We start from the raw sequence: 15,002 nt of genomic DNA on the forward strand, positions 1-15,002 counted from the left end.
AAATACAAGTGGGGTTGATCGGAAGGATAGTGAGAGGAGAAATCCCCGCTGATGAAGACTGCAACAAGCCTTGCTCCATCGGACCTCCCAGGGGATTTGGCACTGAGTGGCCTTAACACCGAAAGGCCGAGGCGTGTTGGGGGGGCCAGCATTACTCAGTGCTGACAAATGGCCAATGTATCAGGGGTGGACGAGGTAAAAACAATGAGTGCAGATGCTGGAAACCAGTGTCTAGATTAGAGTGGTGCTGGAAAAGCACAGCAGTTCAGGCAGCATCCGAGGAGCAGGAAAATCGACGTTTCGGGCAAAAGCCCTTCATCAGGAATACCTGATGCTTTTCCAGCACCACACTAATCTAGTATGAGGGATGGACTTCCTTGTTCAGCCACCAATTCCCTGCAACTCCAATTGATAGATGTGCCCAGACCATGGGATGTGAGACTCACATTTATTGCCCATCTCTAATTTCCCCTTGAGAAGGTGGTAGTGAACTGCCTCAGGGAACCCTGGGGCATAAGGACCCTCGCACAGTGCTGTCCAAGGAGGGAGCTGCAGGATTCTGACCCAGCTACACTGAAGGAACAGCCATCTCTATGACTCTCTGATATCCTTCCACGTCAGGATGGTGAGGGGCTCAGAGGGTCACTTGCAGGGGGCTGGTGTTACCATGTATCTGCTGCCGTTGCCCTCCTGGAGAGTAGAAACCACGGATTTAGAAGGTGCACTCAATAGATTCTTGGTTCTTGCGTCTTGCAGTTGGAACATGCTGCTGCGACTGTGCATCAGGAGTAGAGGAAGAGGATGCTGAAGGGGTTAGATGGGATACCCCTCAGATGGACTGCTGTGTCTTGAATGGTGTTGAGAACTTTTGTAGCTGCATTTAGCCAGGCAAATGGGAACATTCGACCACATTCCTGCTTGGTGCTCTGTGATCTCCACAGGCAGGATTCTGCTGGGTTCTCTCCCTCTGACTGGAATCGATGGTCCAGCTCCAATTCTAGTCATTGATGACCTCCAGGATTTCGATGGAGTGATTTTTATTTTCACTCATTTCCAGAATTCCGGATTGTGTGAGCTCCAACTCACATTGGGAAAACATAATGATGAGCTGGGGAGTCGGTTCGAACAGAACTTTGCGAGGGCTGTTGCCAGCTCATCGAGCCAGTGGGGCCCAGTCTTCAGGGCTTTTCTCTGATGTGGTCTCATTAGTGCCACTCATTAGAGGATCTGTGGGAGTGCGGATTGTCACAGACTCCGGTCTGGCGCGCTGCCAGACAGCAGCAGCTGCCCAATGTCAAACCAGAAGCTTAAAACAAATTCAACTGCATTCACCAACAAGCACTTACGACACACAGCGCTGTTTGGTGTGGGGCGGGGGGGGGGGGGGGTGGTGGTGGTGGGGTGGAAGCAAGCAGACACGGGAATGGAGAGGCAAATGAGAGAAACGAAGGAACAGAGAGTGCAGGAAAAGTGGCCGAAGGAAAAGAGAGAGGGAGGAGAAGGGGAAAAGGGATAACGAGAGGGAGGGAGGAGGGAGATGAAGGCTGACTTCTCCTGTCTCCAGCACAGTCTGACCTTTTGTGTCAAATTGGGTTTGGGCACAGGAGCAAAAACTGCATTTTGACTTTCTGTGGAGGCCAGGTTTTTGGATTGATCTTGATTCTTGCTTGCAGTTGCGAGACTGTTAACATTTGTGCTACTTTTGCAAAATAAACAGCTTAATTAGTGGCAGAGAGAGAGAGAGTCACTGCTTTGAACCTTTCGTGAAAACAAAAACAGCTGCACATGAACCGTGAGGACTAACTTTAACTGGCTGGTTCTCCCCTTTCTGTCTGTTTGGGCTAGTTTTGAAAGGGTCCCGTCTTGCTTGGGTTTGAATCCCATGCTGGTGCTGCATTCTCAATGAAGAAGACCAGAACCACTCAAAGTCTCTGTTAGTTTTGAACCCAGTCAAGGTACTTGCTCATTATCTGTGTGACATCCCTACCAGTATCTTTGTCTCTATCCAAAGACATTGAGTGTCTAAAAGTCCCTTCTGAATGATGTATGGATGAAAAGATCTCCGAGTCGCGGAAGTGTAGGGCTGGAAAAAAAGCACGGCAGGTCAGGCAGCATCTGAGAAGCAAGAGAGTCGACGTTTCGGACAAAACCCCTCATCAGGGCTCTCCTGGTGAAGGCTCATGCCTGAAACGTCGACTCTTTTCTGAAAAGATCCCACACAATGCTGCTTTCAGAGATGAGGCACCAAGCTGCAGTGAAAGATTTATCAAGATTAACTTAAGGAAGACAGGTCACAGATTTGCAGCATTATCTTTGTGTCTCTCTGCACAGATGCTGCGAGACCTGCCAAGTATTTCGAGGAATAATTGTTTTCATTCCTTCTGAAAATCTGCTTTTTACAGCTCTCCTCGCTCCCCATACAGGGCCTCAGCTGCTCTCAGTGATATGACTTGTTTCCCCAGATAAGTGTCAGGCTGTAGTCTCTGGTTGTGCAGACACACGCATACCCCCGAGGCCTAACCTGAGATACCATCTTGAACTGATTTGGTTTTCTACAGCGCGGAAACAGGCCCTTCGGCCCAACAAGTCCACACAGGCCCTCCGAAGAGTAACCCACCCAGACTCATCTCCCTACCTTCTTAGTCTACGTTTACCCCTGATGAATGCACCTCACCTGCACACCCCAGTTCGCCTGACCTGCACATCTTTGGACTGTGGGAGGAAACCGGAGCACCCGGAGGAAACCCACGCAGACACGGGGAGAATGTGAAACTCCACACAGACAGTTGCCCAAGGCTGGAATCGAATCCAGGATTCTGGCACGGTGAGGCAGCAGCGCCAACCACTGAGCCACCATGACACCCTACCACTGAACCACCTCATGATTGCCTCGCTCAACTTTAAAAGCATCTGTGGTATTTGCCTCAACTGCTGTTATGAGGTCCCATGCATGTCTTCCTTGCCTTTTGGCTTATCTCTCCCCATAGACTCCTGGCTGTTCATCTAGATTCTCCCCACATGGGGGCGGCAGGGAGGCTCAGCGGTGAGCACTGCTGCCTCACGGTACCATGGAGCTGGGTTCAATTCCATTCTCGGGCAACTGTGTCGAGTTTGCCCATTCTCCCCGTGTCTGCATAGATTCCCGTGTGCAGGTTACGCAGATTGGCCATGCCAGATTGCTCACAGTGTCCCGGGATGTGTGGGAGAGTTGGATTAGCCATGGGAAATGCAAGGATACAGTAGGGGAGCGAGACTGGGTGGGATGCTCATCAGAGGATCAGTGGGCCGAATGGCTTGATTCCACACTGCAGGGATTCTATCCTCCCTTAATCTGTGAAACTGCACTGACTGTGTCCCAACTTGCATCAAGGCACGTTCACCCATCAGCTCCTGAACTCACTGACTTTATGGAGGTCGGTCTCAAATTTTGTTCGATGAACTCTCCTGTCAAGGACCTTTTTGGGTGCTTGATAAATGCAAATTGTTGACAACGGAGGAGGGAAATTCCTACTGAATTGCGTTGACTCACAGTTATCGTAACTTACTGGTCTTGAGCTCCCCACATGTGAAAACAGCATCTCTGCACTCACCCTGTTAAAACCTGTCATAATTTTAAATACCTCGGCCAGGTCATCTCTCTGTGTTCTCTGTCCAATAGGAAGACATCTAAGCCTGTTTCACTTTCTCTAGTCACTGAAGACCTCTCGGGGTGTTGTCTCGTCCCTTGTAATATCATTTTCTTGCACTTTCTGCAGTGCTCCTTTATCTTTGTGGTAATTTGGAGAGCAGCAGTGTGCCTCTCAGTAAGTGAGGTGTGGGAGTACAGAGGCTGATTACTGGAGAGGCTTCATTATTAGGTCGATCCAAGGCTGAGATAGACAGACAGAGTTTTAATCAGAAAGGGGATCAAAGGTTACTGGGGAGAAAGCACCAAAGTGGAGATGATCAGATCAGCCATTGAATGCAAAGTGGACTCAGGAAAGGCCGACTTTTCCTCCATCTTCGGCATTGAGTCATAGTCATAGAGATGTACAGCACGGAAACAGACCCTTCGGTCCAACCCGTCCATGCCGACCAGATATTCCCAACCCTATCTAGTCCCACCTGCCAGCACCCGGCCCATATCCCTCCAAACCCTTCCTATTCATATCCCCATCCAGATGCCTTTTTTCTTGTTGCAATTGTACCAGCCTAGGTTCTAATATCTCTCAGGATTGACTGAATACACTCTTTCAGAGCTGAGAAATGTGATTTAACAAGCTTGATTGCCAGTCCTAATGTTATTCATAAAAGAAATTTTGACCTTACCACTTTGGTTTGGAAATCATCCAATAATTGGGGGCAGGGCGAAACATCTTCTGTGTCTTCGATGATCTCCAGAACGTTCCGCAGCTTGCTCGCTGTTGGACAACAGTGGAATTACTTCAAAGTATTGGGAGAATTCGGAACATTCACGTTTTCACTGATATTATTGACAGTGCATTGTTATCACGTGCTAACCGCTGCAAGTGAGCAGTGTTGGCCATGTCCAACACTGACCTTCCCTTCACCTTTGCGGGAGGCTGCAGTTGATGTGAAATATAGGCCACAAATAATCAGTGAATAGGCGCAAGGTGCTTCAGGGCCTCCTCTCCCACTCCTCTTGAATGGCCTGTGCTAACCAAAAATACCAGTGAGTAGGTGAGCAAATCCCACCCCACTGCCCATTGATGAGAGCCAATAGGAGGGACTAGGAACTGACAGGTTCTGCGGCCTAGCAAAGTTTGTTTCCCGTAGGTCTATAGACATAGCTCACTCTCACTGGAACCTGCTTCCATTTCATAAAGTCCCCCAGCAAAACAGCATCTCCAGAGCTCTCCTGTTTCATGGAATCATGAAGGGGAGGGGATAGCCTCGTGGTAATATTGCTGATTAATCCAGAGACCCAGCTAATGTTGTGGGGACCCAGGTTCAAATCCCACCACGGCAGATGGTGGGATTTGAAATGAATAAAAATCTGGAATTGACAGTCAGATGATGACCGTGAATCCATTGTTAATTGTCAGAAAAAAAACCATCTGGTCCACTAATATTAATTGGGGAAGGAAATTGATATCCTTACCTGGTCTAATCTACATGTGACTCCAGACCCACAGTAATTTGACTGACTCTTAATTGCCCTCTGGGTAATTGGGATGTCACCTCGCCAATGAGGCTCTTGTGAAAGGGTTAAAAAAAACCCTCAAAACAGTCAGTGAAGGGCCATCACTGCTGTAATAAAAGGAAACAAGACAGGCAATGGCTGAACAGCAAGATCCCACAAACATCATCGAGATAATGAGCATGTTTGACACAAACTGAGGATCAACATTGTGCAAGACACTGATGATTAACCTCCCTCCCACTTTGGCCCTCAGAGCAGCGCCACAGGGTCTTTTTAGCTGCACCTCAGGCCTCCATTTTATACCTCACCTGAAAGCCAGCACCTCTGACCGTCCAGCACTTGATCAAGCCTGCATTGGAATGGCAGCTCAAGTGTCACATTCAAGCTTCTGGTGTGAGACTTGGTCCATGATCTTCTGATTCAAGAGGACAGCTACCCAGTCAGCCACAGGTAGCGTGAAAAGACAGGAGGACAGCAGTGTCTGTGGCTACTTATTGCCGCTCGAATGGGCTGACCAGGAAATGTACAATGCGAACATGAATCCCACCTACCACTTGTGGGGAGCTGCATATCCAAGCGATTCTCTGCCAGGGTAACACAACTCATGAACATGTAATCTGCATCCTCGGCTGCCACTGAAACACACAAGAACCTCTCATTAGACAGCCGACACTCATTGGTTTGCTGTGCTCAAAAGTGTTTGTCCCCAGAGAAGTTTCCCTTCTCAGCTTCCCACTTGCCCCGTTGACACAGCCCGCCCTTAGGTGACTGTCTGTGTGGTGTTTGCACATTCTCCCTCTGTCTGCGTGAGTTTCTTCCCACACTCCCAAGATGTGGCGGGGTTGGGTGGAGTGGCCGTGCGAAATCGCGCCGTGGTGTCCAGGATGTGCAGGCTGGGTGGCTTAGCCATGGGAAATACAGGGTTACAAGGGGGGTGGCTCCGGGTGGGATGCTCTTTGGAGGGTCAGGGTGGACTCAGTGGGCCAAAGGCCTGCTTCCATACTGGAGGGAATCTGTGATTCTATGGAGTTCGTCCCAGAGTCTAAACAAGAGCAGTTTATCTGTGCTTTTGGATAGCAGTTCAGGTCCGAGCACACTCTTCAGAGAAACAGAGGAGGCACAAACATCTTCTTCCCAAGGGAGCCCAGGACTTGAAATTACTGTTGACAGCAACTTAACTCGACGACACATATAAATACAGTGGCTACAAAAGCAAGTCAGAAGCTGGGAATACTGCAGTGAGTAACTCACCTCCTGTCTCTCCAAAACCACCCGGAAGGCACAAGTCAGGAGTGTGATGGAAAACTCCTCACTGGCCTGAAAGGGTAAAGCTCCAACAACACTCAAAAGGCTCAGGGCTAAGCAACGTGCCTGGTTATAAGACCACAAGGCACAGGAGCAGAAATTAGGCCACTCAGCCCATCGGGTCTGCTCTGCCATTCAGTCATGGGCGGACAAGTTTCTCAACCCCATTCTCCCCCTTTCTCCCCGTAACCCTTGATCCCCTCGATACTCAGTGACCTGGCCTCCACAGCCTTCTGTGGCAGTGAATTTCATAGATTCCCCAAATCTCTGGCTGAAGATGTTCCTCCTCCTCTCCATTCTAAAAGGTCGTCTCTTTACCCCAAGTCTACGCCTTTGAGTCCGAGTCTCTCCAACCAACGGAAACATCTTCCCAATATCTACTGAGCCCAGGCCATTCAGTGTTCTGTATGTTTCAAGTTAGATCCCCCCCACATGCTTCTAAATTCCATCAGGTATAAATTTAAACTCCTCATACATTGAGCTTTTTCATTCCCGGGATCATTCTCGTGAACCTTCTCTGAACACGCTCCAGGACCAGTCCATCCTTCCTGAGATATGGGGCCCAGAACTGTGCACAATCCTCCAAATGTGGTCTGACCAGAGCTTTATAGAGCTTCAGAAGTACATTCCTGCTTTGGTATTCAAGTCCTCTCAAAATAAATGCTATCATTGCATTTGCCTTCCTAATTACTGACTCAGCCTGCAAGTTTACCTGGAGAGAATCCTGGACTGAGAACTCCTGAGTCTTTCTGCACTTCAGACTTGTGAATTTTCTCCCCATTGAGAAAACAGTCCCTGCCTCTCTTCTCTGTCCCAAAGTGCATGACCTCACACTTACCCACATTGTCCTCCATCTGCCACTTCTTTGCCCACTCGCCTCACCTATCCGAATCCTTCTGCCGCTTCCCTGCCTCCTCAATGCTACCTGTCCCTCTCCCTCCCTTTGTATCATCTGCAAACTGAGCCAGAATGCCCTCAGTTTCTTCATCTCGATGGCTCATGTATAAAGTGAAAAGTTATAGTCCCAACACTGACCCTTGTGGAACACCACTTGTCACCAACTGCTATCTTGAGAAGGATCCTTTTATCCCCCCGCTCTGCTTTCTGCCAGGCTTCTGTCTGTGCTAGCACCTTGCCTCCAACACCATGGGGCCCCTTATCTCACTCAGTAGCCCCCTGTGCGGCACCTTGTTAAAGGTCTCCTTGAAGTCCAGGTAGATAACATCCATTGGCACTCCTTGGTCTAACCTGCTCATTAATTCTTCAAAGGATTCGAGCAGATTTGTCCGGCATGATCTCTCTGATTGGCAACACATCTACAAGATTAGATTAGATTACTTACAGTGTGGAAACAGGCCCTTCGGCCCAACAAGTTCACACCGACCTGCCGAAGCGCAACCCACCCATACCCCTACACATACCCCTTACCTAACACTACGGGCAATTTAGCATGGCCAATTCACCTGACCCGCACATCTTTGGACTGTGGGAGGAAACCGGAGCACCCGGAGGAAACCCACGCAGACACAGGGAGAACGTGCAAATTCCACACAGTCAGTCGCCTGAGGTGGGAATTGAACCCAGGTCCCTGGCGCTGTGAGGCAGCAGTGCTAACCACTGTGCCACCATGCCGCCCTCAAGCATCCATTCCCTCCACCACCAACACTCAGTAGCAGCAGTGTGTACCATTTGCAAGATGTACTGGAGAAACTCACCAGGGCTGCTCAAACAGCACCTTTCAAATCCATGACCTGTACTGTCTGGAAGGACAAGGGTAGCACCTGCAAGTTCCCCTCCCAAGTCCTACATCATCCTGACTTGGAAAGAAATCAGCATTGTATCACCCGCTGGGTCTAAATCTTAGAATTCACTCTCTGGTTGCACTGTGGGTCGACTAACATAAAATCGGTCCAACTCATCCAAATCTGAACCCAATCTAGTCCCATTTGCCAGCAGCTGGCCCATATCCCTCAAAACCCTTCCTTAACATAAACCCATTCAGATGTCTTTTCGATGTTGTCATTGTCCAAACCTCCTCCACTTCCTCTGACAACTCATTCCATACACCTTCTGTGTGAAAAAGTTGCCCCTTAGGTCCCTTTTAAATCTTTCCTCTCTCACCCTAAACCTATGCCCCTCTAGTTCTGGACTCCCCCACCCCAGGGGAAAGCCTTTGTCTGTTTATCCTATCCAATTGGGGTGGCACTATGGCTCAGTGGTTCGCACTACTGCCTCACAGCACCAGGTTCCTAGGTTCGATTCCAGCCTTGGGTGACTGTCTGTGTGGGGTTTGCACATTCTCCCCGTGTCTGCTTGGGTTTCCTCCGGGTGTTCCGGTTTCCTCCCACAGTCCAAAGATGTGCAGGTTGAGGTGAATTGGCCATGCTAAATTACCCGTAGTGTTAGGTGCATTAGTCAGAGGGAAATGGGTCTGGGTTGGTTACTCTTCGGAGGGTTGGTGTGGACTGGTTGGGCCGAAGGGTCTGTTTCCACACTGTAGGGAATCTAATCATGCCCCTCTTGATTTTACAAACCTCTGTAAGGTCACTCCTCAGCCTCTGACTGCAGCGGTTCAAGAAGGCACCTTCTGAAGAACAATGAGGGACCTGCACTAAATTCCCGGTCTAGCCAGTGATACCCACCCCCCATGGGTGAATTTAAAAGAAAAGGATTGATGACACCAGCCTCATGGGTGAACCGGTACGTACTGGATCCGGTTTGCTCTGCACACGGACTCGCGTTCAGCTCTTGGAGCAACTCCGCCACCGACTCCTTCTTCGACTCGGCCACACAGCTGAGACACTCTGTGTCCAGCACCTTCAGGAACGACTGCAGCTCTGAGAATAACTGGTCCAGATCTGAGGAGAAAGAGAGTGGTTAAATTCTGCCACCTCATTCGGAGCGTGTTTCGTGATTGAGGACGTCAGAAATCGGACCAGGGACCGAGCGTTCGGCCCGTTGCGCCTGCTCTGACGTTCAGAGTGTTCACAGCTGGTCGTGGGCATAGCCTCCATTACCTCGTTAGTGCCCCATATCCCATGATTCCCTGAAACAAAATTTGGTCCATCTTGGCTTTAATTACTCAATGAAGCAGACACAGCACGGAAACAGACCCTTCGGTCCAACCAGAACATAATCTCAAACTAAACTAGTTCCACTTGCCTGTTCCTGGCCTGCAGAATCGTTTCCTATTCATTTATATATCCAAATGTCTGTTAAACATTGTGCCCACATCCACCTTCCTCAGGAAGTTTACTGTGTCAAAGATCGGCAGTTTGGGAGATATAATGTTCCAGGAGTGTGAACTGGGGCTTTTTATTTGTTAATTTGCAGGATGTGAGCTTCGCTAGCTGGAGCCGGCATTTATTGCCCGTCCCTAATTGCCCCAGAGGGCAGTTAAGAGTCAACCACATTGCCGAGGGTCTGGAGTCACATGAAATGATGGCAATTTTCTTCCCAACAGGGCAGGAGTGAACCAGATGTCTTTCTTTTTAACCTGACAATCGACGATGGATTCATGGTCATTATTAGATTCTTAATTCCAAGTTGTTTTAAAAAAATTGAATTCAAATTCCACCACCTGCCTCAGGCAGGATTCAAACCAGGGACCCCAGAACATTCCCTGGATTAAACAAGTACCGCTAGGCTATCGCCTCCCCTAGTTGGGGGCACTTAGATCTTGTTGGGCTGAATAGCTTTTCCTCACCTCTTCCTGTCCTTTCCCAAAGACAACTGAGTCTTTGCAGGCCCGCAGGCTGTGTGCCCAGTTTCAACTGTGAGGACCGACAGTCAGTGTTAGCATCAGAGGCAAATTTTGACTTTCTGACCAGACAATCCTCTGGGAAATCTGCAGTCATCTGATTCTGGCCTGTCGGACATCCCCCAGTTTTAGTCAGCTAGTGGCAGGGCCTAACCCATAGGCCTCTTGAGGCTTTCCTCTTCTAGATCTCCGTTTCAAACCTACATTCTTGATTCAGCATTTGATCGCTCAGTGGCGGGTAACAGTCACGAGGAGATGTTTTATAACGCTAAAGTTGCTACCTAAATGCAGATTGTTTTTGAGCTGGGGGAGTGCAGTCCAGCAGCAAGAGGAAAGGTTTCAGGTGGCACGGTGGCGCAGTGGTTAGCATTGCTGCCGCACAGAGCTAGGGACCCGGGTTCGATCCCAGCCTCGGGCGACTGTCTGTGTGTGGAGTTTGCACATTGGGTGTGCTCTGGGTTTCCCGGATGTGCAGGTCAGGGTGGATTGGTCAGGCTAAATTGTCCATCGCATTCATCAGAGGGAAATGGGTCTGGGCGGGTTACTCTTTGGAGGGTCTGTTTGGGCCGAAGGGCCTGTTTCCACACTGTCGGGAATCGAATCTCATCACTGCCCTGGAGTTTGAGAAGAAAGTGAGCTTTCTGGGGGATAAAAAAACAAACGTATCATTTTTGTTTCTCTGCCTGGCGGTTTTCATTGGCTGAGAATATGACTGAAAGCTCTGTTGCTGATCTCTATTAAAAGTTCCTTGCATTGTGCGGGCCCACAGTGCTAATCTTGTCTCATTCACACAGTTGACTGAACAAGTGACTGTGTCAGGAGAATGAATGGTCTTTGCTCTCCGTGCTCTGTGAAAGGGAGTTCACAACTTGGACTGCGGCTGAATGAAGCAGTTTATAAACACCAGAGTATCTGAGCAGCTGCCACAAAGGATCTCATTGTTAACTCAAAACCATTTCTGCATCTCCTTGTGAAGTTGTGGGAGGTGGGGTGGGGGGAGTCGGGGGAGGAGGAAAAAGTCGTGGAGGTAACTGCGCCACAGAATAACCTGACAGCCCACGGCTTTTCACCTTTCCCTGGTCTTTGCGTGCTGCTGGCCGGTAAAATTCCAAGTTGTTGGATGAGAACGATCGCCCAGCTGTTGTCCATCTTCTTCACAATAGTTAGGAAAGCAGGAACTGAAGTGGGAACACAAACAGCCCCATTGTCTCCTCCGAGTCTGCAGCGCAGCACATCGGCTGGGCTGTTCGGCCCATCATGTCGATGCTGGCTCTCTGACAGAGCTTTCCAGTTAGTTTCGCTTGTACCATGTCTCATGGATGACTGATCATTGACAGGAAAAGTTCATAAAAGGCATGTGAAGGAGAGAGGGAGCAGGGAAGACACAGCGATTAAGAAAGGAAATGAAAGAGAGAGAAAATCAGAATGGAGGGAGAAAAGTCTACAAGGCAGCGACAACACCTCAAGGAGAAATGGACTGTCTTATCCTGTTATGGAGAGAAAAAGGCCCTCCCATTGCACAGCAGAAGCTCAGATAACAGTCGACAGTCTCAATTAACAGTTCATGACCAAGACTAACAACCCTTCCAGTAGCAACTTGTTTGCAGTATCGCACTTCCAACCACGCAATCACAAGGTGTTGACAATATGGCCCACAAACAGAGAAATTGCTGGAAAAAGCTCAGCAGGTCTGGCAGCATCTGTGGAGAGAAATCAGAGTTAACGTTTTGGATCGAGACCCTTCCTCAGAACTGACGATAAAGGGAAAGTGTCTGTTTGTGCGCAGGAGAAGGATAGGCAGAGGGGGTAAGGTGTAAACGATTGGTGGGGATAGAGGCCAAAGAGAGAGAGAACAATTGGACAGACAAAGGAGTGGATAACAATCTGGTGAGGAGGGTGAAGAGCTCTTAATGGGGTCTGTTAGTGACTGTTAGCCAATCGACCCGCAAGGTGAACTCTGATTTTTCTCCACAGGTACTGCCAGACTCGCTGAGCTTTTCCAGCAAGTTCTGTTTTTGTTTCCGATTTACAGCATCCGCGGTTCTTTTGGTTTTGATTTAGCTACAATGTGACAACGTAGTATACGGCATCCATTTAAAGGATGGGTGAGACTTTACGAACAGCAGCTTGCATTTATATAGCACCTTTTAACACAGCTAAACCACCCCCAAGGCATTTTGGCAGGACCATTCTCAGGCGAAATGTGACAGCAAGGTTTTGAAGATGCTGGAACTGGAGGAGCTTTGACATTTCTGAGCATTCTGGGGCTGGGGAGGATTACAGAGACTGGGGGATATGGCAGCTGAGGCCAGGGAAGTAATTGAAAACCAAGCCAAAGGATTTGTAAACTGACACACTGCCAGACTGAGAACTGACATCAGCCAAGATAAGAGTGGTGCTGGAAAAGCACAACAGGCCAGGCAGCAACCAAAGAGCAGGAAAATCGATGTTTCGGGCACAAGCCCATCATCAGGAATGACCTGATGAAGGGCTTCTGCCCGAAAGGTCGATTTTCCTGCTCCTCGGATGTTGCCTGACCTGCTGTGCTTTTCCAGCACCATTCTAATCTTGACTCTGATCTCCAGCATCTGCAGTACCCACGTCTGCCTGAGAACTGCCATCGGTCAGTGAAGCCTCGGGAATAGGAGGTGAGTGGGACTTGTAGTTCAAGAGACAGACCTAGCTGTGAGGCACGTTGAGGCCACCTGAGATTGTAAAGGATGTGACCTGAATGTATCTCCTTCTACATAGCAAGCTTCCCACATTACAGCTGTTTTTAGGAGTACAGAGTGGGCTTAAGTTATGTTGAATCATTCAGGATGGAAGAGGCCCTTTGGCCCATCAAGTCTGTACTGTCAAAGCTACATTAAATCTACATTTGTCCCACTGAGCAGGAAGTTCTTCCAAATTTGAACTGCACCCTGCTAGACGATTAACTTAATTCAGTGGATGTAGGTTTGCTCCCTGAGTTGGAAGGTTCATTTTCAGACGTTTCGTCACCATACTAGGGCACATCTTCAGTGAGCCGCCGGACAAAGCATTGCTAATGATTCCTGCTTTCTATTTACATGATTGGGTTTCTTTGGGTTGGTGGTGTCATTTCTTGTAGTGATGTCATTTCCTATGGTGATGTCATTTCCCGTTCTTTTTCTCAGGGGGTGGTAAATTGGGTACAAGTCAATATGTTTCTTGATAGAGTTCTGGTTGGAATGCCATGCTTCTAGGAATTCTCGTGCGTGTCTCTATTTGGCTTGTCCTTGGAAGCAGGAATCATCAGCAGTGCTTCGTCCGGAGGCTCAATGAAGATGTTACCGAGGATGGTGACGAAACGTCTGAAAATGGACCTTCCAGCTCAGTGAGCAAACCTATATCCAGAACCTCAACCTGAGCTACAAATCTTCTCAAAACTTGCTAACTGAATTCAGTCTTTGTGATGAATCTTTGTTGAATTTGTTGACACAGGCTTGTAAACAAGTGAAAACTCCAGCTATGCCTTGGCATTCAGTTCAGGCTGTGTTTTTCTAGCTCCTCTGATTCTGCGGTACATGGCTTCCATGCTTGTGAGAAATTTCAGTTTGGTGGCGAGGGAGTCGAGTATATTAGCCGTCATAATCGTTTGCAGGATTCCTGTCCCAAAGGATCTGGGAACCTGATTATTGCCCTCATTCTATTCCCCCAAAGGCACTCATTCTCACTCAGGTAAGATCTCATTGGCAGATGTTCGCAGTACCTTTCCCAGATGTGCACCCAAACTTGATCATGGAGCTGACTCTGACTCTCATAAAGGACAGGCTGGGTGGGAGGTGGTTATGGGGCTGTGCTCAGTGATATGGACCAGACCAAACCTCCTCAAAGCCACAGTTTGGTCACATCAGGAACAAGGACCCTTTGCCCACTCTCATTCAGTACCCTGTGGAATTACAGAGGGTCTAAGCCTGACATAGGCCAGAGATCGGGCCTGGCACCACATTGTATGTGTACCTCAGGACCACACCGAGTGACGCTTGCGCACTAACCGTTGTTGAAGCTTTACTAATTCCTCGTTTGGGTCGATTTTGTTTTGCAACTTTGTCTCTTTTCAAACCCTCAGGAGAGAAAAATAAGTCTCTCATTTTCTTACTTCACTGTATAAGCTGCTTGCACCCAAAGAGTTGCCGATTGTCTGGCAAATTGTGCTAACTGGATTCAGTTCAAATCGCCAATTTACACACCGGCATAAAGCAAGTGGATAAGTGGAAAGGAGGCGTATGGCATGCTTGTCTTTAGTCGGGGCACTGAGTATAAACGTTGGCGAGACATGTTGCAGCTGCATAAGACTTTGTTCAGGCCACACTTGGAGTACTGTACGTGGTTTTGGTCACCACACCGTAGGAAGGATGTGGAGGCTTTGGAGAGTGTGTGAGCTACAAGGAGAGGTTGGACAAACCTGGATTGTTTTCAGAGGCTGAGGGGCAACCTGATAGAAGTGTCAGGAGCATGTAAAGGGGGGATATGCAGAGTCTCTTGGAAATGTCGAACACACAGATTTAAGGAGAAGCATTTAAAGGGGATGTGCGAGGAATAGCTGTCTGGAACAAGCTGCCATTAGAAGGAGGAGAAACAGATCCGACAGCCACGTTTTAGAGCCATTCAGACAGACACATGGAGAGGCGGGGAACAGAGGGTCATGGACAACGTGCAGGCAGATGGGATTAGTTCATGGTCAGCCCAGACATGATGAAGCCTGTTCCTGCGCTGCACTGTTTGCTGTTCTGTATGCCAGATTGTGTGATAATGAGAATAATTGGATTGTCT

At 48.8% G+C, this 15,002-nt stretch overlaps 1 protein-coding gene across 1 annotated transcript in view; it reads right to left on the reverse strand.

Moving 5' to 3' along the window:
* Window positions 1–15,002, reverse strand: part of si:dkey-220o5.5 (actin filament-associated protein 1-like 2) — a 74,533-nt gene that overhangs the window by 36,866 nt on the left and 22,665 nt on the right. The window contains exons 2-4 of the mRNA XM_060856349.1: window positions 9,157–9,306; window positions 5,695–5,778; window positions 4,309–4,400 (exon numbers count right to left, since the gene is read on the reverse strand). Coding sequence (XP_060712332.1) covers window positions 4,309–4,400; window positions 5,695–5,778; window positions 9,157–9,306 — 326 coding nt within the window. The remainder of the gene's footprint in view (window positions 1–4,308; window positions 4,401–5,694; window positions 5,779–9,156; window positions 9,307–15,002) is intronic.

Source organism: Hemiscyllium ocellatum, chromosome 48, assembly GCF_020745735.1.
Source record: "Hemiscyllium ocellatum isolate sHemOce1 chromosome 48, sHemOce1.pat.X.cur, whole genome shotgun sequence".
NCBI lineage: Eukaryota > Metazoa > Chordata > Chondrichthyes > Orectolobiformes > Hemiscylliidae > Hemiscyllium > Hemiscyllium ocellatum.